Source organism: Meriones unguiculatus, chromosome 11 (assembly GCF_030254825.1).
Source record: "Meriones unguiculatus strain TT.TT164.6M chromosome 11, Bangor_MerUng_6.1, whole genome shotgun sequence".
Taxonomy (NCBI): domain Eukaryota; kingdom Metazoa; phylum Chordata; class Mammalia; order Rodentia; family Muridae; genus Meriones; species Meriones unguiculatus.
In genome coordinates, this window is record NC_083359.1 from 100,074,496 (window position 1) to 100,100,648 (window position 26,153).

A 26,153-nucleotide genomic window follows, 5' to 3' on the forward strand; every position below is an offset into this window, starting at 1 on the left:
CTGGGAAATATTTTGAAAACACAGCTGAAGCGGGGCCAGCGCAGAGCGCAAACATGCAAAAATAAGAACGAGCCGAACGTGACGGAAGGACGGAGAGGATGACAGCACCAGGAAACGAACGTAAACCCAGGGGGAACTCCGCGGGCCTGCGGCTGCGGTTTGGGGACCGCCGGGGGCCGTTCCCCTGGAGGTGGAAGGCCTCGCGGGTGCAGGAAGCCGCCGCCGCGCCCGCCTCCTTCGCGCGGCAGCATCGGGGAGCAGGGCCCGCCCGAGCCCCAGTCCTCCCAGACCCAAAAATAGCAACACAAACGCGAGCAGCCGAGCTCGGGCCTGCGGCGCTGGGCGGAGCCAGCAGCCTTATCACTCAGAGCCAAAGCGCCCAGCCGCGCCCAGAGCGCGCCCTTTATAGCCAGTCCCTCGAGCCCCGCCCTAGCAACCGCCCCTAGCAACGCCTCGCTCCCGCGCTCTGCGGTCTTATCGGCCTCGGGCAGGCCTTTCCTGTCCCCTCCCCCACGCCCGCCTCGAGTGACGCCGGGACACGTGACTGCCCTCCGGAAAGGCGGGGTGAGTGGAAGCGGGCGGGGCGGGGCGCGGGAAGCCGGCGCCTTCCGTCATCGGGACGCGACCGGGTGGCAGTGTCGCCCGGCGTTCGTCGTCGCGGGCCAGAGGTGCCGCCAGCAGGCGAAATGGCGGAGGCTGCGGTGCTGGCGTGGGTTCGCGGCCCCGGAGCCGGGTGCGAGGCGCTGCCGTGCGCCTCGGCGACGTGCTCCGTGCGCGATGTTATCCACCGGCACTGCCGAGAGCGGGTGAGGATCGCGGTTCCCGGGGGTGCGGGGGAGAGCCGGGCCGGGCCGGGCGTGGGTGCTTCCGTTCTCTGGACGTCTCGGGGTTTGAGGCCGAGAATTGTTCGGTTTCGGGTGCTTCTGGCTAATTCGGGGACCCCCCTCTGCTCTTCTGGGGCGCTACTTGTTTTGTCTCCACGTCGCAGGAGAGAAACCACGTTCAGTTCCGGCGCTTACACACCGTGATTGGAGGCTCTTTGGTTCTGTTTCTTTTCTCCTTCAGTGATGCTTTTATGCCTGTAAGGCTCCTCTTTCTTACACACATATTACGAATAAGAATATGCTTTTCTATGCACCCCTCAGGAAAACCCTATTCGTTCCAACCCAGAGAATAGGTCATAGCTGGACCCAGGCCAAAGGACGGTTAGAGAAGGACTGGGTTCTGGCCACTGGTCAGCGCCGATCACGCACAGGTGTTCTGGTCCTCTTCTTCACACTCCTTGCCCGTTCTCTTTGTCCATGTGTATTTATGAAACGCTGGCCAGGCGCATCTAAAGTTCTGAGCTTTAAATCCCAAGTAAGCTTGCTTTTGCTGACTGAAATCCCAAACTTCTTCCCTGAATCTAATTTTAATCTGGGTATTTGGTCTAGAACGGTTTTTATTTATGACCGCACCTTTTTTGAGTTGTTGAAGTCAGTTTTCTCTGCTTGCTATTGGGCTTAACAAATGTTGAAGTGCCAATTCTAATCCTAAAGAGACTTGGCCAGTTCACGAAGAAGCAGTATGTGCTTGCAAATAATGTGTTTTCTAATCTTTCTTTCTTTCTTTCTTTCTTTCTTTCTTTCTTTCTTTCTTTCTTTCTTTCTTTCTTTCTTTCCCTTCCTTCCTTCCTTCCTTCCTTCCTTCCTTCCTTCCTTCCTTCCTTCTCTCTCTCTCTCTCTCTCTCTCTGTCTCCCCTTCGTTCTTTTCTTTTTTTAAAAAGAGCAAGGAAGTCTTGCCTGGTAGCTTAGGCTGGTTCTAGCATACCAGAGTGCTGGGATTGTTGGTGTATACCACCAATCTAGCTTTTGTTTTCTTTTCTATACTGCAGTCTAGTTTGTTTTTTTTTTTTTTTTAATAAGAATCTTTTTAACTATTTGAACTGAAATATTTTTCAAAATAAATGAATTTCAATATATTTGAAGAATAATTATTATTCTTTTTTCTTTTTCTTTTTTGAGACACAGTTTCTCTGTAGTCCTGGCTGTCCTGGAACTCACTTTTTAGATCAGGCTGACCTTGAACTCAAAAGAGCCACCTGTGCCTGCCAGTGCTGGGATTAAAGGCATGTGCCACCACTACCCAGCTCATGATTTGTTTTTAAACTTAAAATTGATTCATAAACAATGGATTTTTTTTTTTTTTGCCCCCTCCCTCAACAGGGCTTTTTTTTGTACACCTTGTAAACGGGGCTGGCCTCGAACTCACAGCGCTCCACCTGCCTCTGCCTCCCTAGTGCTGGGATTACAGTCGAGTACTTGGCTCTAAACAATGGAATTTTAACAATGAGAAGTGTTGGAAATAACATTTTTTGTGAAAGAACCAAGAAAAAAAATTGTGCTATGGTGTTGTATGCCTATAATCTCAGCTCTTGGAAGGTGGAGATGAGATTGGGCATTTTCAGCCCCTCTTTGTAGAGAGTTTGGGGCAGCCTGCACTACATAAAACCCTGTTTGAAAACAAAACAGCACCCTGTTACTTAGTCCTCAGATTTAACAAAGGTGATATACATGCGCAGTAAGCATCCAGAAAAACATGGGGTTGTTTGGATGACAAATAAATGGGAGCAGTTATCAGAACATTTGAGCCTTACAAAAGGGCAATTTGATGAAATAGGAACAATCAAAAGAGCTCAAGTTCACACTACACTTTTTAAACCATTAAGTTCTCTCTCGCTGAGAATGAAAATTTACCTTGCTGATGATTAGCCGTAACAGGCACCAGTAAAGGCAGATACAAGTTAATGGATACCTCCAAGGATGCACTTGAAGGTAACATGCTGTAAAGACCTTGAAAACGTCCTTCCTTCCTCTGTCCCTCCCTCTGTCCCTCCCTCTTTCCTCCCTCTTCCCTCCCTCCCTCCCTCCCTTCCTTCCTTCCTTCCTTCCTTTTTTTGTTTTTTCGAGACAGGGTTTCTTTGTGTGTAGTAATTACCTTCTTATGCACAGTTAGGATCAACTGTCAACTTGACAGCCATAGAATCTCAGTTGGGGCATTGTTTCTACCAGTTTGACCTTTGGTTTTGTTCTGACCTTTTTTTTTTTTTTTTTTTTCCTTTTTTGAAACTGGGTTTCTCTGTGTAGCCTGGGCTGTCTTGGACTCACTTTGTAGACCAGGCTGACTTTGAACTCACAGAGATTCGTGTGCCTCTTCCTCCCAGAGTGCTGGGGTAACAGGCATTCGCCACCACTCCCGGCTGGAAATCATTTTCTTAATTGCCAAGGCTACTGTGGATCTGGGATGCATAGGAAAACTAGCAGAGCAGCCAGAGAGATCAAGTCAAAAAGCAGTGTTTTCCCATGGTTTCTGTTTCAGCTCTTGCCTTGAGTTCCTTTCCTGACTTCCCTCACTGATGGGCTGTGACCGGGGAGTGTGTAAGCTGAAATAAATCCTTTTCTCCCCTGGTTGCTTTTGGTCATGGTGTCATCACAACAACAGAAGAGCAGTGAGTTTCCAGTTTTCATCGTTTGACACAGTTGACCATGACTGTCCCCTACAGCACTATCAACCCTCCTCCTTTCTAGTCTCTTGCTGCTGCCTCATCTCCCTGATTTCTAACTTTGGGGTTACCAGGATTTATCTTCTGATCTTTTTTCAGATAACTTCCCCCTCTCTGATTTTATGCAGTCACTTGGCGTTAAGTGACATTGGTATATTGACAACTGTGTGTGGGGTGGGTTGGGTTGGGTTTTTTTTTTTTTTTTGAGACAGCCTCTCTTTTTATGTAGTGTTGACTGTCCTAAAGTTCACTATGTAGACCAGGCTATCCTGGAGCTCACAGAGGTCTGCCTGCTGCTGACTTCCATGAGCTGGGGTTAAAAGCATGGTTACCCTAACAGGCCAGTAGTTTTATTTAGAGTAAAATCTAAACTCACTGGGCATGGTGGAATGCTGCCAGATATCTTGGCACTTGGAAGATTGCTAGTTTGAGTTCATAATCTAGGCTACACAGTGAGATCAGACCTCTCCAAAAACAAAACAAAACACCCAAAATGTACCCTTGCTTCTGCTTTCTCCCTTCTCCCCAACTACATTGTTATAGTTATTTGTATAAAATTGTTTGCCTATCCTAGTTCACTCTTAACCCAGCTGCCATTAAGTGATTGAGCCTCTGTTATATTTGTTTAGTAGTAAGCTTTACAGCACAAGAATTGAGCAGTTATTATTCTATTCTTGACCCTCTAAGCTAAACTGGTTTCCTCCCAGCATACATCCCAGGACACTTTATAGCTTTCCTTAGCTCCAGCTCCTTTTTCTTGATGTCTTTTGGACATCTGCCTATGGCTGAATCCCCTGGCTCAGTCCCCCACTTCCTCTCCTCTAACTCCTCCTTCCTTGGGTAGCAGGAAGTCAGCCCTATTCTCTCCCCTGCTCAGTGATTGGCTATAAGCTGCTTTAGTCACATGTCAGGGGACCATGGGGAGCAGAGCTTATACAGTATTGAGATGGTCGATTCTTAGAACAAGGCTTGCAACTAGATATGGGGCATACAGAAATCAGCATTTGAATTACACCATAACCTTTTGCCTACACTACACCTTTCAGGATGATTGACAGTTTTAAGCCAATTGGATCAGTTTTGATATTAAATTGATTTTCTCCCCTTCCCCAGTTTATAAGGGTCAGGAGACTTGAGCGAGACTTCGGCTTTAGTAGATGTGAGCCCTGTGCAGCCTGCTCCCATTACTCAGGTGACCTGAGCGAGGGGGAAGGGTGCATAGGTCGCAGTAGGAAACTGCACCCAAGCACGGAAGACTGGGTCAGCTAGCAACTGGGAAAAAGATTAGCAAAAGAGTAAAGTTAGGTCTGGTCCAGTGAAGGCATTAAAACTTACTCTTGTCTCTAGGAAATCCCTGTGGAATGCTTCTTTGTGAAATGCAATGGCATCCTTGCCGCTGCTGGGGACACGGTGCAACGTGGAGCTGTGTACAGCTTGGAGCCCAGACTCTGTGGGGGCAAAGGAGGTAGGACGTGATACTGGTGGCGCGTTGTGGCAGCTTCTGTGGTTCTGAGCCATGTGTTAGAAATGAGCAGACTTGCTGGTCTCTGCTACACTAGCCTTGTTTTGCCTTGTGAAATCATTTATACTCAGTTTTGGGTAGTTTTTTTGGTGTAGTCTTTTTGAGAAGAACAAAAACAAAAAACACAAAGTAATTCAGCTTCTCCAGCCAGGCTGCTCTTTGAGAACCTTGGCTCCACGACTTAGGGAGGGTTAGATGATGAAAGGTAACCATTATTTCTTGTAGGTTGTTGAAGGGCAAGCTTTAAAACAATCAGATTGCCACTTTTATCAAGATTTGTCTCCTGTTGTACTTCTAAGGGTGACCCAAAGTCACCTTAGAAAACAGATCTTGCCAGGCCAGGTGGAGTAAGGTCCTGGGTGTACTGGTACGGTTAAGAAGAGAGCAAGAGGGCCGGTTCACAACTGTCTGACTCCAGTTCCAGGGGACCCATGGCACCAGGCAAAGCATGTTGTGCATGTGTCCGTGTGCAGGCAATACCCATGTGCAAATCTTTTTCCTTTTTTTTTTTTTTTTTTGTTTGGTTTTTCAAGACAAGGTTCTGTGTAGACCAGGCTGGCCTCAAACTCACAGATCCACCTGCCACTGCCTCCCACCACACCCAGCAAATAAATAAATCTTAAAAAAAGAAGAAGAAGAAAGAGAGCAGAGAAAGTAGAAGCATGAAAACAGAGCATGCGTGCTGCAGGTTTCTTCTGATGCACAAGCCTGTTCTTGAGTTTCCTCAGAGCCTGATGTGGTTTGGTTTCAGAGTAGCGACATCTCAGACTAGCATCTTGCCTGTTGAAGGGTGTCCATGAGAAAGCAGCATGTCCTCAGATGCCGCAGAGGCAGGGGCATCTCTGAACACATCCAACCTGGTCTGCAGAATGAGTTCCAGGGCAGACAAGATATGGAAGGCCACACAGAGGAGCCCTGTCTTGAAAAACCAAAGGGGTCGGCAGGGGAAGCACACCACTTGACTGCTGTTACTATTTGTCCTTTAAGACAAGGCTTGTAAGTAGTTCAAGCTGGCCCTGACCTTGTGGCAATCTTTCTGCCTCAATTTCCCAAGTGCTGAGATTGGTCAAGGGTGCCAGTATGCCAGGCACACCTCATGATTTTGAAGTTTTTGTTTGTTTCTTTGTTGACTAACTTGAGACGGTTACTGTAGCTAGTCTGATCTGGCACTCACAGTGTATCCCAGGCTGGCCTCAGACCCACAGCGGCCCACCTACCTCTGCTTCCTCTTTGGTTGGTTGTTATACCCAGTTGGCTAATTTGGTGTGCCTCCTATAGCCTGTTTGTGCTCCAAGGGGAAGGAGTGGGATTTCCTACAGTGAGCCACTGTATACATCCTCACATAAACCTTCTAATCCTGTACATGTGGTGTATGTATTCCTGTGCATGTGTGTATGCGTGCAGATGTGTGAGATAGTGTGTGCATGGAGTTTGTGGTTGAGAAGGGTTGTCTTCATCTGTCACTCTTCACTTTGTGGACACAGGGTTTCTCAATGACCCTGAGCTCATCAGCTTGGCTCGTGAGCTCCAGCGATCATTTAGGCATGTTGCCGGGTTGATAAGCATGTGCCCTGTGTCCAGCTTGTGCATGGATGCTGAAGCTCCAGGTCACAGTTCCTTGAGCTCATGCAGCCGGCGCTTTGCTGAGTGAACCACCTCAAAGGCCCGTCACATAGTTCTTCACCTGGGAGTCTTGGGGTTTCTGGTGGGGACTAAAGCTTTTCACTGATCGTGCTGTGCAGTTCAGCATTTCAGAAATACAAAGGGAAATGCAAAAGACACAAAGCCAATCAAAGTGATCAATACCTTTGTTTCCAGGATACAGACGGTGATGTCCATCTCCTTTTCAACTAGAAAAAGAAAGAATGGAGTTTACTTTTAGTATTGTAATGTAGGCTGTTTTCATTAATCCTAGCTTGCATCTATCCTTGCCATCCTTAACCTACTTAACCCAAATATATTGCTTCAGGTTTTGGGTCTATGCTTCGAGCACTTGGTGCGCAGATAGAGAAGACAACCAATCGAGAAGCCTGCCGGGATCTCAGTGGGCGGAGATTACGAGATGTCAATCATGAGAAAGCGTAAGATATCCACTTTGTAGTTAATCTCTTACACTATGGTGACATTAAGCACTTAATGACACACTTTCTGCAGAAGTATCACAGTATGATTAGGAGTCCATTAATTGTCTAGGGAGCATTTTTTTATATAGTCAAAATGCTATAGGTGAGTTCTGGGAAGCACCTTGCTAACAGAATTCCTGATGCAAGCATCACAGAGGGAGCATTAGTTGCCTGGGCATTAAACGTGGTACAATGAAGAGATTGGTGGACTGATAGACATGATGTGTCTTCATAAGACGTAGCATGCAGTTCCACCATAAACTTGATTTTTGTTTGCTTGTCTATTGTGTTTTTGTGAGTCCGTCTGTCTCCCTCTGTAGCTTTAGCTGTCCTTTAATTCAGTGTAGACCAGGCTGGCCTCGAACTCACAGAGATCTATCTGTGCACCATTAGGCCTAGAATAAGTAAACTTAATGGCAGGTAGGGACATAAGTGAAATGGTAGTAGAATAACTGTCCAGTTTGGTGGTAGAGCACTTGCTTAAGGTTTGACCCCTGTGATTGCCTGCTTTCTGTAAATAGTACAGTAGCTGTTTAAGTCAGTGACGGTTATTAGCAAGCTTATGTCAGTATATTATGCTACTCATGCCTGGAGGTTTTTTTTGTTTTGTTTTGTTTTTTTTTGTTTTTTGTTTTTTTTTTTTTAATAATAAATTAGCATTAAACAGGTGAGTAAGTACTACTGTGACTACAGTGTCATTAAGCAACAAGAGTTTTCTAGCTTCATTAGTGTGGGACCACCTTCATGTGTGTGGTCTGCTGTGCGACACATGATGCAGCCCTTCAGTTACGTCTCCGTTTTTCGCCAGCATGGCTGAGTGGGTAAAGCAGCAAGCTGAGAGAGAGGCTGAAAAAGAGCAGAAGCGCCTGGAGAGACTGCAGCGGAAGCTTGCAGAGCCTACGCACTGCTTCACCAGCCCCGAGTACCAGAGGCAGTGCCATGAAATGGCAGAGCGACTGGAGGATTCAGTCCTCAAAGGTGAGAGCGAGGATTTCTCTGTGTTGTGCAGGCCCCCGGGGGAGCCATGAGCTTAAGACCACTCCACTACATGGCGGGCCTCTGGAGCATTTGGAAGAGGGTGCTGGGAGCTGTGGAACGTCTCTTCAAAACTCAGCACAGACCTTTCACAGGCTAGCCCCTCCACCGTGCCCAGTGCAGATGCAACATTTGGCTTCACTCCTGCTTTCTCTGGCTCCGGGCCCCAGGGAAGAACATGATTTCTCTCCTCCATTATGGCTGAGCCGTCTCCCTAGTCCACCTTTTCTCTTCTTGTGCAGTGCAGGGCTAGGGGGAGTCTCTAGGAGTCTGTATACACCTCAGCATATTTTTATCCAGCTCAGTGTCCTGGGCCTGTCAAGGGTGGAGTTGACTTGAAGGGAATTTTCATCAAAGGGCTGTGCTGGAACAGGAAAGACAAATGTGTGTTAGAAATGGACCTTCGGCCCCAAGTTACTAATTGCGTATTGGTGTTTTAAAAACACTGGTCAAAGTTGGCCATTGCGGTGCAGATTTAATCCCAGCACTCGGGAGGCAGAAGCAGGCAGAGAGACCAGCCTGGTCTACAGAGTGAGTTCCAGGACAGCCAGGGCTGTTACACAGAAAGCCTGTCTCAAAAAACCAAAAGCAACCGGACAAATAAAGACACTAGAGCAGTGTAGACAGGGTCAGAAGGTCAAGGTCATCTTCAGCTACACAGTTTATGTAGACTCGCTTGGGCTGAGTGAGACCTTGTCACAAACAAATGTGTTTATTTAATTCCATAATGTTTATTTGAAATATTTTTGAACTTGAGATTAATTTCATAAGCATATAAAAACTTGGAATGAAGAAATTTACATACCTCAAGTGAGGAATAGCCATAACTAAGTGTGTATGAAAACAACATAAAGAAACTTGTTACTTTGCATGCTGTTACGCTTTTTGTTTTGTTTTGTTTTTGGAGACAGGGATTTTCTGTGTAGTCCTTGGATGTCCTAGAACTTGCTTTGTAGACCAGGCTGGCCTCAAACTCAGAGATCTGCCTGCCTCTGCCTTCCTGATTAAAGGCATGCCACCATGCCTGGCTGCTTTTTCTTTTTTCCTTTTTTTGGTATCCTGACAGAAACTACTTAAATTTTTCACTCAGGTATGCAGGCTGCCTCCAGCAAGATGGTTTCAGCAGAAATCAGTGAGACTCGGAAACGGCCAAACAAGTTAAAAAGGGACCAGGGAGCTGGTGCAAAGAAAAGGAAATGCTTTTGGTAAGTCCTTCCCAGTTTCCTCCACGTTGATCTTTGGGGACCTGGATGATGTTTCCATCTTGTCTGTTTGTACAAGTGCCTAGTCTCCTCCCTCCTTTTTCCACTTTGATTTTCTTGTGAGTGTGTGTGAGGATATTGCTCTGCCAGGCTACTCTTCAACCTTGGGGTCCTCCTGCATCAGCTTCCTCTGCTTGGGTCACAGATCAACATGGGCCACCACACCCAGGCCTAGAATAAGCACTTTTTTAAGTAGTATCGACAGCGGCTCAAATTTCCAGAGTTCGTCAGTCTTCAGATTTTGTCGATTGGCACCCAGGGCACTTGACAGTGCAGTCCCTTGAGGTGTTTTTCCACTTCCTTTTATGCCTCTGGAATGTCCTTTTCTGAAAGTTATCTACTCGCTGTCTTAAGCTAGCCAGTGCTTTTCTTTCTTTCTTTCTTTCTTTTTTTTTTTTAAAGATTGATTTATTATTTATACAACATTCTGCCTATACACCAGATCTCACTATAGATGGTTATGAGCCACCATGTGGTTGCTGGGAATTGGACTCAGGACCTTTGTAAGAACAGCTAGTGTTCTTAACCTCTAAGCCATCTCTCCAGCCCCCTGTGCTTTTCTTACAGTTAGACAGTTCACCACCCAGATAAGGTGTAGGTTGGAAATGGCGTCACTTTCTGCGGCTTCCCACAGGTTGGACATGGAAGGACTGGAGGCTGCCGAGGGGTCCAGTGCTGGAAGCTCAGATGATGATAGTGACGAGGCTCCTGGTACTTCAGGGCTGAGCTGCTCTGCTCAGGAAAATGGCAGTGATGGTGGTGAAGCGGAAGCCGACTGTCCTGGCAGTTCTCAGAGCTCGGGATTGAGCACACACTCTGAATCACCCAAAGAGCTTCAGAACCCCGTGACTGACCCTGGGCAGGGTATTTTGGAGAGCACAAGAAGAGAGCTGGGAGCAGCATCTTCTGAGGAGGACAGCGAGAGGAGGAAGGTCACAGAAACAGAAGAGACCCTGGCAAGGAAGGAAACACAGAGTCCCAAGCCCACAGAAAAGGACCAAGAGACAGTAATGACTGGTGGGGACAGAGCTGCCATGTCTCTCTCTGGAGACGACAGGAAAAGCGTTCCTGTGGCTAACCTGGAAGGAAGCTGCTCAGGAGACACAGTATGTTGGGGTTCTGTTTGTTTTTCCTCTTTAAAAAAATGGCTAGGCGTGGGTAGAGTGCACCTTTAATCCCAGCCCTCAGGAGGCAGAAGCAGCAGATCTCTGAGTTTAAGGCCAGCCTGGTCTACAGAATGAGATCCAGGACAGCCTAGGCTGCAACAAAGAATCCTATCAACAATAACTCTGTGTGTTTGTGTGTATGTGTGTGTACAGAGAGAGAGAGAGAGAGAGAGAGAGAGAGAGAGAGAGAGAGAGAGAGAGACAGAACAAGAAAGAGTGCATGAGTCCATGCTCTGGATGATCTGGAACTTGCTTTGTAGACCAGGCTGGCCCCAAAGTGAAGATGATCTTCCTTCTTTATACCTCTCCAGTGCTGGGATTACGGCATATGCCACCAACCCATCCCTTTCATTTCTTTCCAGGTTTTATTATTTTATGTGTGTGGATAGTCTGCCTGCATGTATGTCTGCATGAAATGTGCATGCTTGTATCCACGAAGAGCATTGGATCCAATGGAACTGCAGTTACAGATGATGTGAACTCCCTTGTAGGCACTGGGAATCAAAGCCATGTCCTCTGGAAGAGCGGCCAGTGCTTTTAACCTCTGAGCCATCCATCTCTAGCCCCCTTTTAGTTTAGTTGTTTTTTTCTCTTTCTTTCCTGTCTTTCTTTTCTGTTGAGATGGGGTCTCTTTCTCTGTCTGTCCCTGTCTGTAGTCCAGCCACTTGAACTCAGGGTAGTCCTTTTTACCTTCTAAATCTCTGAGTACAAGGTGATCCACTGTGATTACAAAGTCATCCAATGCAGGGTTTCTTTCTTCTCTAGCTGAGGTGGTGTCCGATCTGCACAGTGAGTGTGTAAGATGAAGATGTGCCTTCATACAGCTGCTTAGGGAAAACATTTCATCTTGATGAGAAGCTGTCTCCTCTGTGTTCTGGAATTACACTCTTTTGCCACTAGATGGTGTACTTGATGTCATGTTCATGTTCTAAGACCTCATATGCCTGGTTTGGATTTTTTTTTAATTGCTTTTTTTTTGGGGGGTGGGGGTGTTTGTTTTATGGTTGATGAGGTTTTTAATGTAGATATGAGAGAGAGGACAGAGGCATCTGGAAGGGTCCAGGCTGAACTGGGCCATGGTGGGGGTATTGGGGAGAGGGAAACGAGAGTGCAAGTGGATGAAGTGATGAGCCGAGGACCAAGAGAGCGTGTGGCCAAAATGGCAGGTTTATATAGGAAAGAGAAGCCTGGGGAAGAGAAACAAAGTCTTCTTTAAGACAGTGTCTCACTGTGTAGCCCTGGCTGTCTTAGAACTTACTGTGTAGACCAAGCTGGCCTCTAATGCCTAGAGATCTGCCTCCCTCTTCCTCCTGAGTTCTGAGACTAAACATAGATGCTACCATGCCTGTCTTACATTTATTTGTATGTGTGTGTGTGTGTGTGTGTGTGTGTCTGTCTGTCTATGTCTTGTCTATGTGTGTGTATATACATAAGTGTATGTGGGTGTCCACAGAGGCCAGAACAGGGTGTCTGATCCTTTAGTCAGACTATTATCCACCTGACGCTAATATCCAAACTCCAGTTCTCATGATAGAGCAGCAGATGTTCTTTAACACTGAGCTTTCTCTCTAGCCCACTGTTTGTTTCTTTATACACGCAATAACAAGGCTATATTGGTATTTTCAAGTTGATGAACTGTGCTATATTTCCTACTATTAAATTGCGACTCAGATTTTTCTTTCTTATGTGAGACAAAATTGAGTAATTGTTACCTGGATATGAAGGTCTTTCCTGAGGAAGAGAAAAACCCATTCCTTTTAAGTTTGTCATTAAACCTAAGTCTCTCATTCTGTTCTTTTTATCCTTTTAGTTGGGACCTTTAGCTTTTAATTGCTGAACCATTGGGGCTAGAGAGCTCAGAGGTTAAGAGCACTGACTGTTCTTCCAAAGATCCTGAGTTCAATTCCCAGCAACCATATGGTGGCTCATAACCATCTGTAATAAGATCTAGTATCCTCTTCTGGAATGCAGGCAGAAAACTGTATAAATAATAAATCTTAAGCAAACAAGAAAAAAGGAAGGAAGGAAGGAAGGAAGGAAGGAAGGAAGGAAGGAAGGAAGGAAGGAAGGAAGAAAGGAAGGAAGGAAGGAAAAAGAAAAGAAAAAGAACATGTTCCCATCTAAGCACAGTGGCAGACAATCTCAGCATTTAAGAGGCAGAGGCAGAAGTATTACTGAACGTTTGAAGCCAGAGCTTTAGCAAGACCCTGTCTTTAAAAGCCAAAAATAGATGCCAGGTATAGTGGTACATGCTGATGAGACCCCATCTTGGGTGCTGTGAGGGAAGAGCCTGTCAAATTCTATGCATGTGACTGTCTTGAATGTTTGTTTCTAGATCCACAGATAAGAAATTAGCTTTCTGTGTGTATCAAAACCGCATATGGGATGGCGTCTAGATGACAGGTCAATAGCAGGGTGATGGTGCAGTAATACAGTTCCTTGAAAATAGAGCGTTGGTAATTATAGTCTTCCTTCAGAGGAAGGGGCCGGCCTTAATTCTTTTCTCTTCCCATCAGGCTCCTGCTCCGGAAGCGGTGGATCTGTCAGCGTTCCACTCTGCAGCGGAGTTGGAGTCGCTGGGCTTGGAGAGGCTCAAGTGTGAACTGATGGCCCTTGGACTCAAGTGCGGGGGGACCCTGCAGGAGCGCGCAGCCAGGCTCTTCTCTGTCAGAGGCCTGGCAAGGGAGCAGATTGACCCAGCTTTATTTGCCAAGCCTTCGAAAGGGAAGAAGAAATGAATTTTCTCAGAGCGCTCATGTTTTTTGACACTTTTCTGTCTTGATATGGACTGTGGCCAATGTTTCTGTTGATACTAAAAGCAGATTTTTTTAATAACTTGGTTCTAAGTTGTCTCTTTTCATTGGTACTTGGGCTTGAGGTGTTTATTGGAAGAGAAAACTTTGTTATTTTTCTTTCTTTTTGCTATTTTTGAGATAGACTCACTCTAACCCAGACTAAGAACTGTTTAGTTCACTTTGGTCTCGGACTTGCAGTGATCCTCCTTTCTTCGGTATGAGCCACTGCGCCTATCTTATCAGAGGTTTATAAATTTCTTTGGCTTTATATTGTGTTATTTGTGTAAAATATTTTCAAGAAATTTGTGTAACCCAAAGTTTGAGGTTTGCAGGCAGTTCTTCATACCTCTGTCTTATGATACAAACTTCTCTAACTGTACAGGTTTCCTGGATGGAGCCCAGCTGCTTCTAGGCCTCTCACTGGGGATTTTTAGTCCAGCTAGGGCCCTATCTATATTGATTGGTTTTCAGAGAATTAAGTCATTACCTCCTAAAGCCTTAGATCACCGATTACAGATTTTTATTTTATTATTTTTTTAGTGTATTGCCCAATTAGCAAATATTTGTGTCTTCTGTAAATGTCTTATTTTTACTGACTACTCAGGACAGAAACTACCCTGCACCCTTCTAATGAGCCAGCAGAAGGTCTGGCACGGTGACTGCTGTGCACTGTTGAAAAGAGCATACACCCATGCTGGGCGCAGTGGCACAGCCTTTCATCCCAGCACTTAGGAGGCGGAACAGGTGCATCTTTGAGTTTGAGACCAGTCTGGTCTACAGAGTAAGTCCAGGGCTACGCAGAGAAACTATCTGGAAAAACAAAAACAAAACAAAAGTAAGATCCATTGAGTTGGCAGGGAGTGTGTTCTGGCACACCCATTATGTGAGTAGTTGGTAGGATCATTCATATGACCTGTCTTTGCTGGTTTATTTTAATAAAGAAATAAGAGAAAACTCAAATCTCAACTATGACTGTGGGAGTTGCCTTTCTTGAGATAAGGATAACTTTATAGTGTTTGCTAAATTGTTGGTTGTGTTAATTTAGTGATCTTTATGCGTAACGTGTCTGCATTGCCTTAAACGTCTCTTATTTGGTGCTTTTGGATTTTCTCCGTCTTTCACAATTTCACAGTGTCATCATCATCATCATCTGGTCCCTGTATCTGATGACAAGTCAGGGGAGTCACACAGTTTCTGTCACAACATTTTTCGGGGGACCTCTGTTTTCAGGTGTGCCTAAGTGTAGTCTGCTTGTTTTTAGCTTGGACTTTGTTGAGCTTTGTAGTTTTATGGATGCCATTGGTTAGATTTTCCGGCCCTGTCCTAACGTCTCTTCTGGGGCACAGACATGCTAGCCCACCCTGTGACTGAGTCACCAAGTCTGTCCTTGTTCCCCACTCCTACCCAAACATTTCTGCCCCAGGGTTGTCCGCTTTCTATGATCTAATCAAGCTGCTAAGGGTCCCCAAGGCAAAGCTGCCTGGTAGAGGGGTGTGGGAGCCTCAGGCCCCCCCCTGTTCGTACATGTGGAGTTTCCAGAGGGTGGTTCTGGAGAAGCAGCCTAGATACCATGGCTCACTCGTGCTCACAGCGGGAAAGAGAGTTTTCTGTTGTTTAGGGAGGGTCGTTTTTCTAGTGTGGGTACCTGAACCCTCTCATACTGTATTGGCTGGTTTTATGTCACCTTGACACAAGCTGGAGTCATGGGAGAGGAAGGAGCCTTAGCTGAGGAAATGCTTCCATGAGATCCAGCTGTAAGGCATTTTCTCAATTAGTGATCACAGGGGAGAGGGCCCAGCCCATGGTGGGTGGTGCCATCCCTGGGCTTGTCCTGGGTTCTATAAGAAAGCAGGCTGAACCAGCCATAGCTGCACCCTCCATGGCCTCTACACCAGCTCCTGTCTCCAGGACCCTGCCCTGGCTGAGTTCCTGTCCTGACCTTCATTGTCTGCAATGTGAATAAGCCCTTTTCTCCCCAACTTGCTTTTTTGTTTTGTTTTTGCTTTTTGGTCATGATGTTGCATCACAGCAACAGAAACCCTGAGACACATACCACGTAGGTATCTATTCAGACTTTGAGAGGACATTTGAAAGGACTTGCACTTTTCAGTACCAGGTACTGAAGGGCCAAGGTAGGATTGCTTGATCTCACAAGTTGGAGGTCAGCCTTGGCAACATAGCAAGACCCTATTTCAAGACATTCCTGCCTTCCCCCAACCCCAGCAAAAAAATGTTGGGTGCAGACCTTTAGATATTGTATGCTCTGTGAGATTAAAGTTCTTTGCTCTATAGCAGGTCAGTTGGGCAGCCATACCTGAAGAATTTCTGTTGCCACAGCAGGTTGCTGGGCCAGTGAGTGACCTTTCCTAATGACCTGGCTGGTCTTCAGGTTGCCAGAGCTCTATCTCTGCCCTATCTTAGTTAGGATGGGAGTGTGGGCCGCCCTTGGGCAGCTCACAGGCATGTGGGCCTTTTACCAGTGAGAAGAGATGATCGCTCTGATTGTCCTTGCCCCATGGAAGGCGTGGTTTGTGTGCAGTGCCTTTCTGCTGGACGGCTCTGTCAGACTCCCAAGATACCAGTTCCCGCCATGGGTCCGATGTCTCAGTTCTTCAATTTCAAATACTAAAAGCAAGTTCCTTTTAGATACAGAACCCAAACCAGCTTGAGGGGAACCGGGTCTCCGAGGTGTCCCCACAGGGAGGGAACCCTGCTGGTTAAATGGTGTGTGTTTCAGTGTGGAATCCGCTCTTCCACAGACTTGAGCGCTGAATTGACAGGGCAAAAACGTGCGGAAGCTGTGGCCTGTGAGATGAGGTCTTGGCCTTGCCAGAGCAGGGCTGGGTGAGCTTCTTTGGCGAATTGCCTGTGGCGTCAGTTTCTCTTTAGGACTGGAGTGCCAATGTCTAGCAGAAACGTGACATGGCGGTACACACTGTAGTCCTAGCACCTGGGGGCCAGGAAGGTGGACAGTTTGAAATCACCCAAGAAGCCTTAAATAATAACAAAGAAAAGCTGGGACTAGTGCAGTGAGAGCGTCTAGGTCTGTAACAGATGAGGCCTCGGGCTCCTCTCCGGAGAGGAACGGGACGAAGCTTGAAATGGGAAAAGTATGAAGTAATGGGAGATGCAGACAGACACGTCTTGGCAGTGCAGTCGCTGCTACGGCACTGGGCCTGCTGGAAACCTCTGGGCTTGCCAGGTGGCTCACTGGCCCACTTCGTCGGTGCTCGACCAGGAATGCTGCAGTCTGGGGAGGCGTGTCACATCTCGGCTTGAAGGTCATCTCAGGACACCTCCCATGTTTCCAGCCGTGGATCTCAGGGAGAGGAGGCGGCAGGTTCTGTGGTGGAGTTGGCTCCCCGCATCTGCTTCCAAGCTGCGGAACTCTTGAGAATGCACACCCAGGTCAGTCCCCAGCACTCCCTGCTGGAGTTCCCACCTCCCTGAGTGCAGCCCACATGCCGGCTGCGGCCTCCAGTCTCTGCAGCCTGACTCCTCTCCCGTCTGACCTCATTTTCGCTGTGCCTCAGCTGCAGTAACTTCTGGGCTGTTCTTTAAACAAACCAGAGCTGTTCTGCCACCACAGCTCAGCTCTGACTGGTTCCCGCTTGGGACACATTTTTCCTCAGATGCTTGTTCACAGACATGTCGCCATTGCCTCTTGATTTGAAGTGCATATCTCTCTCTGTTTTATGTAAGGAGAATGGGCCTCTCCCACACGGAGATCACTGCATGAGTACAGAGTTCTATTTTGTTAGTGGCTGGTACATAAAAAGTTCTGTACTGTATTTGTTGACTGAATTAATGCGATATTGTAATGATGTGTTCTATGAAACAACAAACAATTCCAAATGTTCACCATCTTCAGCATAGCTGAGGACTGTACCCTCACTTGGAAACCTCCCATGGGCATGTGTCCCCTTGAAGGTTGTTGAGAAAAATGGCTGGGACTCTTACCAAATGCAAGCCAACTGAAGAGGAGAGCAGGCACACACAGCAGGTCTACAGAAAGGCTGCTGTTCACTACCAGCCCTGGAGAACGTTTCTAGGCACAGTGGCATGCGCCAGCAGGGCCAGCAAGAGGAGGGGGGGCGGTGAGGCAGAGAATTTGAGGCCAGACAAGGCCACAAGTAAGATCCTGTCTCAAATACACTACTCATGCCTTTTGTCTCAGCACTTGGGAGGCAGAGACAGGTGGATCTCTGAGTTCCTGGTCTACAGAGGGAGTTAAGGGACAGTCTCAGAAACACTAAGCAAAAAAAAAAAAAAAAAAAAAATCCTGTGAGCCCGATGCGGTGGCACACGCCTGTAATTCTAGCACTCAGGGAGGAAGAGGCAGGTGATCTCTAGGAGTACAGGGCCAGCCTGTTCTATAAATCGAGTTCCAGGACAGCCAAGGCTACACAGAGAAACGCCATTTCAGAAAAAAAAATAAATAAATAAATAAATAAAACAAAAAAAAAAATCTGCGGGTTAGAATGACTTGTTGTGGCCACTAGAGTGCACTGTGTACCAAGTCTCAAGTGAAGCAGGGCAGTGGGAATCCCAGAAATGAGGGTTGGAGGGGTGCAGTACGAAGGCCGGGCACTAGATTCCCTAGAAGCTTGTGGCACCCAACCCTACTACCCGCCACAGGCAGCGGGTGGTTAGGGAGCTGACCTGGCCTGATCTTGCCGGGGCTGTTTGCTCTAACTTTGCGGTGCTGGGAATTGAACTTAGAACCTACGCTAGGCGAGAGTACTCCACCAATGAGCTAATTCCCAGACCTCTCTTAACTCTTGGCTTCTCTGATTCCACTTGTTTTCTTTCTATGGGTCATGAATAAATCGCTCCTAGGCGCGCTCAACAGTCCGCACACTATTAACCCTCTCTGTGACAAACACACCACGCTAACCATTTGCTGGGGTTTTGTTTGGTTTTGTTTCCAGCTGGGTGGATCTGAGGATGTGTTGAGTGGGTCCCCTTGGTGTCTTATTTTTGTGTTATTGTGAAAAACCTTGGGTGAGTCTCCGTTGCTCCTCCAAGGCCTCGGTGTGGCTCGGTCTTTGGATGAGTAGCCTTGGCCTCTGTGTGGGACTGTCAATCAGCACCTGGGTGGGGACAGCTCTGGGCCTGCTACAAAAGCTGCTCTTGCCGTCACAGCCCTCAGACCTCTGGTGAGGCCTAAGATTGTCACCTAGTGCCAGTCAGACTCATACGTCAAATTTAAGTGCAACTGGCGGAAACGCAGAGGTTTCAATAACAGTGTGGAGAAGGTCCAAGGGCCAGATCCTGATGCCTATCACTGGTTGTGGGACATGAAAATTAAGCAGGGCAGGAGCACACTGCTCTTCTAGATGACCCAGGTCCTATTCTTAGCACCCAGGTCAGGGGTTCCAACACCTCGGGCCTCCGTGAGCACCTGCACTCAGGTGCACAGACAGGTCCAAGCAGAAGGGGCACAACAACCCACTGACAAAACCTTTGATCCAAAGATTACCCTGCCTCCAAGAAGTGCAGGGATAAAGAGGGAACAGAGATTGAGGGGAAGTCCAACCAATCATTGGCCCAACCTGAGACCCACCCACAGCAGAGGGCCAGACCCTGACACTGTTAGTGATGCTCTGCTATGCTTGCAGACAGGAGTCTAACTTGACTCTGGGAGGCTCTAGCCAGCAGCAGATCGAGGCAGATGCTGGAACTTGCGGCCAAGCATGGGGCGGGGCTCCAGGGGTCCTGTGAAATGTTGGAGGAAAGATGGAAGGACCTGGAGGGGACAGGGACCTCACAAGACCAACAGAAACAGGCAACACAGTCCCATGGGGGCCTACAGAGACTGAGATCAACTAAGGAGCCTCCATGGTTGTGCATATGGTCTGGACCTAGTCACATATGTGGCTGATGGGTGGCTTGGTTTTCATATGGGGCATCTGGCAAGTGTGGGGGGCCTGTTTCTAACATGGACTCTACTGCCTGCTTTTGGATCACTTCCCCCTGGCAGCACTGCCTTTCCTGGCCTCAGGGGATGAGGATATGCTCAGTCCTGATGTGACTTGATGTGCTGGGGAGGATTGATACAGAGGAAGGGGGTCCCTTTTTATAGGTGGAAGGGGAGAGGAGAAGGGAAGGAGAGGACAATGGGGGGACTGGGAGGAGAAGGGGGAGGGGATACCCTTGGGATGTAACGTAAATAAACCGAAATAAAATAAATTCACTGTTTAAAAAAAAGAAAAGAAAAATTAAAAATGGCACACTCCGCCCAGTGGCTTCCGGAAGTTCCTGGACCACAAGCTCAAGGAGCTTGATGCGCCCCTGAAGTGCAACAAACCTTACCGTGCTGAGATCATGCACAGTGTTTCCTCCAAGACCCGCAGGGAAAGAGTGGGCCAGATGACCATCAGAGTCCCCAATCTCAATGCCAGGTGCACAGTACATTTTATTTGTATGTAATAAAACCACAAGCTGCTTCTCCCTTCACCCCCCCGTCCCCACTTATGGGATCTATGGCTTTTGCTCATTTATTTGCAGTGCTTTACAGTTGTTAAGTCCCTACCTGCTGTAGGGTGTGGCTGGCACTACCAGCCCTCTACCCTAGGGGCAGGGCTTCCCCTCTCCCAGAAGGCCCTTCACTATGCAATCCAGACATCTTGGTTCCTCCAGGCCCTTTCGCCTGTCCCTCCCTTCCCCTTCCCCCTGCCTTCCTCTCCCCTCACACCCCCTCTTCTCCTCTACTCTCTCATTTTGTGTCTTTCCTCTTTGCCCCTCTTTCTCTCTGTGAGCCCTTCTCCCCCTTCCCTCCCCTCCTTCTCCAGTGCTGCTTCCTTAAACCTGCTTTTATACAATATAGCTTATACAATATACAATAAAGTTTCACCATTAGCTCATTTATTTTCGTTTTAATCAACAGTAAGTAACTTGTATGAAGGTGTTGGGAGAGGGGCTGTCAGAGAAATCAAGGTGAAGGATGGGGCAGGCAAATTCCAGCTTCATCCTGGAAAGTTAGGGAAGAAATGGTTGCTTCAATTTCAAATTCTTCTAACTCAAGAGGCAAATGGCAAGCCCCAGATGTGGAGGGCTTCTTTGTTCTCTGAACCTCAGTTTCATTGCATGGGAGGACCTCATCTCTTACAGGGTTCTGCACAAGCAAACCCGAGATGATGCAAACCTCCAGGACCAGGGCTCCAAGCATAGTGGTGCCCACTGTCTGTCCCAGGGAGCTCTGGGTATGTTTCTCTTCCTCTTCCTCTTCTTCCTCCTCCTTCCTCCACACTGGTTGTGGTATGGTATCGACATCAAGAGATGCCACCATCACTTAGAATCCTCTACCCTCTGGCAGCTCGGAAATTTTACTAAGCAGGAACTCTCAGGACTGCTCCTTCACTGTTGAGGCCAAAAGGGAACTGTGTGTGTGTGTGGGAGAGAGAGAGAGAGAGAGAGAGAGAGAGAGAGAGAGAGAGAGAGAGAGAGAGAAAGAGAGAGAGAGAGAGATAGAGAGAGAGAGAGAGAGAGAACTATGGCCCAAGTGTCAAGGGAAAGGACAGTGTTTGGATGTTGGTTCTGTGCATTAAACATGAAGGTCTTAGAGATGAAACTCAGATGTCAGACTTATCAGCAAGTACCTTTACCCACTGAACCATCTTGCTTTTTAAGAGAAAAATTTTAAGAGAAAAATTCAACTTAAAAAACAGTAGCCCAGCACCAGGCAGTAGTGGCACACGCCTATAACTCTGTCTCCAAAAACAAAATGTCTGTGGTGCAGAGACTGGTGTGGTAACACACAACTTTAATCCCAGCATGTAGGAGGCACAGGCAGGCAGATCTCTAAGAGTTCAAAGCCAACCAGAGTTCCATAGCAATTCCTGGGCTAGCCAGAGCTGCGTGGTGAGACACAAGACCCCTGGTTCATCTCCATTGTTGCAAAGAAATGTGAAAACCAACACCTACATAGGCCATTAATCCTCCTCCTCCTCTAGATGTGGAGGGAAGGTAGCATAAGCCGCCCATGGTCACCTGACTCATGAGGTGGTCTGGACACCAGCTGGGCAGTGTGGTTGAAGAATCTATGGTGTGCAGCTACTGGGACCCTCAGAAATAAGCGCTGATGGAGTGGGAAGAAGCTAGCATCCCTGCCCTGGGTCTCAGTTATTTCTTTTTCCTTTTTGTGAGTTATGTATATCTATGAATGTTTTGCCTGAGTGCATTTACACCACCACATGTGTGCAGTGCCCTCGGAGGCCAGAAGGGGGTGTCAGAACCCCCGGAATTGGAGTTAACAGCCAGTTGTGTGCCACTGTTGGGTGCTGGGAACCAAACATGGGTCCTCTCTGCAAGAGCAGTAAGTGCTCTTAACCACTGAGTCACCTCTCTAGCCCATCACTTCCCTTCTTTTAAGCCCTGCTCACTTAGTGTACAGAATCACTGATGCTGCTGTGAGCCTGGGCACGTCGACTGAGGCTTATAGCAGGGCTCTGTCAAGAAAGGAAGAAAAAGGGGCATGTGTTGTGCTGGGGAATCTGAGTGGCAATAAACATTGGAGAGTTGTTCAATTGCACCGATAATCAGAGGAATGCAAGACAGAGGCACGGCTACCTGATCCCTCTCATTCCAGCCACACACTAGACGGGCCCAAATGCAGGTGTTTAACTGAGAGATGAGACTGTAGAGAACTCTCATCACCAAACACTTAAGCGGGCCTTTAATGAGGGTGATCTTTAAGACTCCGGCAGAGCCGGGAAGTCTGCACGCCCTTCTACTCAGTGCCCAGTAGCTGTCCTTTTCTTGTACAGGTGGACAGTTTTCATTGTGCTGTTGTTTGTAGTGTGGGGGAGAAAAATCTAGAAGTTCATCAGAGCAATGCTTCTGTGCTTCAAGTCATTACTCAGCCTTAGAAAGAATGTGATAGCCTAGCATCCCAGTACTCAAGAGGTGGGGGCAGGGACCCTGAGGCTGAGCTCAGCCTCGGCTACATGGAACCTGACCCTCACCCCCAAAGAATGCAATAGTTGGGGCGGGGTGACAGCAGGGATGGTGGCAGCGTAACCAAGACCTATGGTCAGGTAAATGAAGAAAACAAGCGGTAAAATATGCGCAACTTGATTTCAATCTATGTACACACACACACACACACACACACACACATTTATGCCTGTGAGTGATTACCAGCATTCCAAAAGGCTGTGGCAAGAAGATTACTGAAAGTTTGTAGCCAACCTGGGCTACATAGTGACTTCTACCCTGTTTTGAAAAACGAGAAAGAAAAAAAAATTAATTTATGTCAAAATATGTCTGAAAGAATAGTTACAAAAATTATACCAGTGGTTAATTTCCTGGGGAGAGTTTTCAAGGAGGAAGTGAGGATGAAGAAATGCTCTAGAACAGGGAAGTTTGGGGCTGTCTTTAAGTAGCATTAGTCAGTAGCTCAGTGGTACAATCCTTGTCTAGAATGTATATAGGGCTGGCTGGGATCAAGCCTTGGAATCAATCAATCATCAATCAACAAGTAAATAGATCAGAAGAAAGATGGGGTGCCAAGTGAGGGAAAGTAGTTAATGCTATTTTCTTCACAGTAGAGACCCATTAGGAAATCATTGTTTTAAAAAAAAAATCTAATTATGGTTTTGGGAGTAAACCGTCAGAAGTTATCTTTGAAGAGTAGAGAGGGTGGAGTGGGAGACGGTTGCTTTTCTTTGCTGTTTGATTTTGTGTCACACGTCCCCAAAAGGCTCCCACCAGGCCTTCCCTGTGCTCTTAGGAGGAGGCCAAATGCTGGCAGGTAGCTCAGAGGAAGCTGGGATGGCTTGGTGGCTGGGATGTCACCTTCCCTAGTGAGCACGCAGGAAGGGGGTAAGACAAACTGGGCTCTCTCCCCAGAGTGATGCAAATGCTTGTTTCCTTCCCATGCTAGCTGCAGCTGAGCTACTGATAATGAACCAGCATTTCTGGAGAGAGGATCTGTCCCCAAAGGATGACTTAGCCCAGAGATTCCCAACAGACCCCTTGTCTGTTTTCCATGTGACGGCAGGACCACACAGGACTGCTGGCTCTCTACTGAGAGCCTGGCATGCTTGCCTATGCTGCCAGGAGGGAGGGAACACCATCCAACTGTCAGGGGAAGGATGGGGACAGATGACCACACTAGGAAAGAGTTTCCATGACGGAAGTAAGATTTGTGCTGTGAGCTGATTTATACTGTAGGCGTGGCTCAGGAGCAGTGTCCTCCCCTAGATGCTCTGTGTTCTGGGTTCCATCCCTGACACCCCAAAGGAAATAATGCTGGGTCTTGTCAAATGAGAGTTAGGTGCTGTTCGGTTTGAGACAGGGTCTCTCTATACAGGTCTAGCTGTCTTGAAACTCACTATGTTGACGAGGCTGGCTTTGAACTCACATAGAGCCTCCTGCCTTTGCCTCCCCAGTGCTTGGATTAAAGGCGTGTGTCACCACTGTCCTGAGACATGTCTTAAGACGTGCTTGCTGCCAAGCCTGATGACCAGAGTTTGAATCCCCAGCATCCACATGGCAGGAGAGAATTGACTCCTGCACACACACACAAACACATGCGTGTGCTCACAAACACAAACCATTATACCCCACACACATACACTCACATATGCACCACACACGCACCACACCACATCATACACACACACACACACACTATACATGCATACATATCACACCATCTGCATACACTATACATGCACACACACACACATACCATATACCACACACACACATGGCACCCACGCACACACACTCATACACAAAATAAATTAGAACGGAAAGGGGTATGGTGTGTGCAGGGCAGGGAGAAAATGAGCAGGGCCAGAGTGCCAGCTTGTGGGCTGACTGCCAGGGTCAAAGCTGAGCTGTTGAGAAGGAACTAACTTCTGTCTGGCAGAGGAAGGTGCCTCAGTGGTTCCTGGCCAGGGTCAAGCTAGACCTTTGTACATCACGTAGAGATGGAAAGAAGAAAAGGATGGCTCCAAAGTAGCCCCTGAACCTCTCAGGCTTAGGTGTGGAAAGTTCCATAGGTGATGGGGAAAGGTATGGAGAAGAGTTTGGGAGGAGGAGGAAGATGAGAGAATGGAAATTTAAAGGAGGATGGAGGTAATTCTGGGGCAAAAGTTTTCTTCTGTGTTTTTATTTTCCCTCTTTGTCTGCAGCGCAGCAACTGAACCCAGGACCAGAGCTAGGCAAGCTCTCTGCCTCTGTTACATCCCAGAAAAAAATTCCCATGCAATTTGTATTTTTTAATTTTTATTTATGTGTATGTGTGTATATTGATGTGATGTCTATCGCGTATGTGCAGGTACCCAAGAGGGACAGGAGAGGCTGCTGAAGTCCCTGGACTTGGAGTTACGGGAGGTTATGAGCCACCTGATGCAGGAGCTGGGAACCAAACTGGGGCCCGCCTCAGTGGTTAGATCCTGGGTTCTGGGTCTCTCCTGTTTTCTTTTTCTGCTAGTTTACTTACTGAGCGCATGCATGCACAAGTCATGACACTCCTGTAGAGGTCAGAGGACAACTTGTAGGAGTCAGTTCTCTCTACCATTCTGGGGAGTGAACTCGGATCCTCTGCCTTGGTGGCAGGTGTCCTTACATGCTGAACTGTCTGCTCTTTTTCACTTGTCTCTCTCTTTTACGTCTCTTTCTCTCCTCTGTCCCTCCTTCTTTCTTTCTTCCTTCCTTTCTTTCTTCCTTTCTTCTTTTCTTCCTTCCTTCCTTCCTTCCTTCCTTCCTTCCTTCCTTCCTTCCTTTCTTTCTTTCTTTCTTTCTTTCTTTCTTTCTTTCTTTCTTTCTTTCTTTCTTTCTTTCTTTCTTTCTTTCTTTTCCTTCTTTCTGTGCTAGGGCTTGAGCCCAGAGCTCTACATATGTAGGCAACCCTCTACCTCAGTGCCCGGACAATTCCAACTCAATAGGTCCACTGATTTACATACCGATAACTTTGGAGCATTAAATCTTATAATACTTTTTTTCCTCATATAACATGATGCTGTTCAGAGTAGTAAGAGAGTGGAGAACCATATGTCTGACTGTTCGTACTCTAAAATTTCCAGACAGGCCTGGGAGTGTGGCTCAGAGAAAACCCAGAGAGATCTCAGGTCAACGTTACTGTTGTTTCATGTGCAGTACCTTCTTTCTCCCCTCCCCCATCACTTTCTTTCTTACTATCATCGATAGACAGGAAGCTGAGGAGGTAGCATGCTCTGGAAGGGCTGGGTTGGCTGTAGCCGAACGGAACCAATCTTATCTGACTTAGGCATTTGTCTCGCTGGCCTGCTTTGACATACCTCTGTCCCCTCTGCCCTATTTCTCCAAACAAAAGAATGCCCTACCTTCTGATTCCTGGACCCTGTCTCTAGTGAAATCCAGATAGAGCACCAGGCTGGGGCGCAGGGACCCCACAGGTCTCACAGGTGACTCAGTGGCTCCTCCTGGAACACACCTGCCTGCCTGGTGGGAAGTGACAGGTGACCCAGCAGGAAAGGGAAAGCACAGGGCCTACCCTGAAGCTCAGAGGTGGCTTGCATGGGGGCTCCACGATGGCCCACTGTGTGCAATGGCGTGGCCTGGACTGTGGGCCCCAGAGGATGGAGGGAACTGGGCTGGGAGAATTTGGTGCTTGTGCATCAACCCTACGAAATGCACGGTGGTATCGTGAATTTTTACACTTGTCTTTTTACACTTCTGTGATCGCTCAGAACATCCACAGCTTACATGTTCCAAA

At 47.4% G+C, this 26,153-nt stretch overlaps 1 protein-coding gene across 1 annotated transcript; it reads left to right on the plus strand.

The window, feature by feature from the left end:
• The first annotated feature begins 672 nt into the window (after window positions 1-672).
• On the plus strand, window positions 673-14,410 carry Sde2 (SDE2 telomere maintenance homolog). Its single transcript, XM_021655567.2, has 7 exons — window positions 673-806; window positions 4,889-5,006; window positions 7,033-7,144; window positions 7,995-8,164; window positions 9,312-9,426; window positions 10,118-10,589; window positions 13,166-14,410. The coding sequence occupies exons 1-7, from the start codon at window positions 687-689 to the stop codon at window positions 13,385-13,387; spliced, it is 1,329 nt and encodes a 442-aa protein (XP_021511242.1). The 5' UTR covers window positions 673-686; the 3' UTR covers window positions 13,388-14,410.
• Window positions 14,411-26,153: the final 11,743 nt, after the last annotated feature.

Bases quoted from the DNA above. Each gene is read 5' to 3' on its own strand.
- Sde2 (XM_021655567.2), top strand. From the start codon at position 687: ATGGCGGAGGCTGCGGTGCTGGCGTGGGTTCGCGGCCCCGGAGCCGGG. The intron at 807-4,888 runs GTGAGGATCGCG...TCTTGTCTCTAG, and splicing joins ACCGGCACTGCCGAGAGCGG to GAAATCCCTGTGGAATGCTT. The intron at 8,165-9,311 runs GTGAGAGCGAGG...TTTTTCACTCAG, and splicing joins GGAGGATTCAGTCCTCAAAG to GTATGCAGGCTGCCTCCAGC.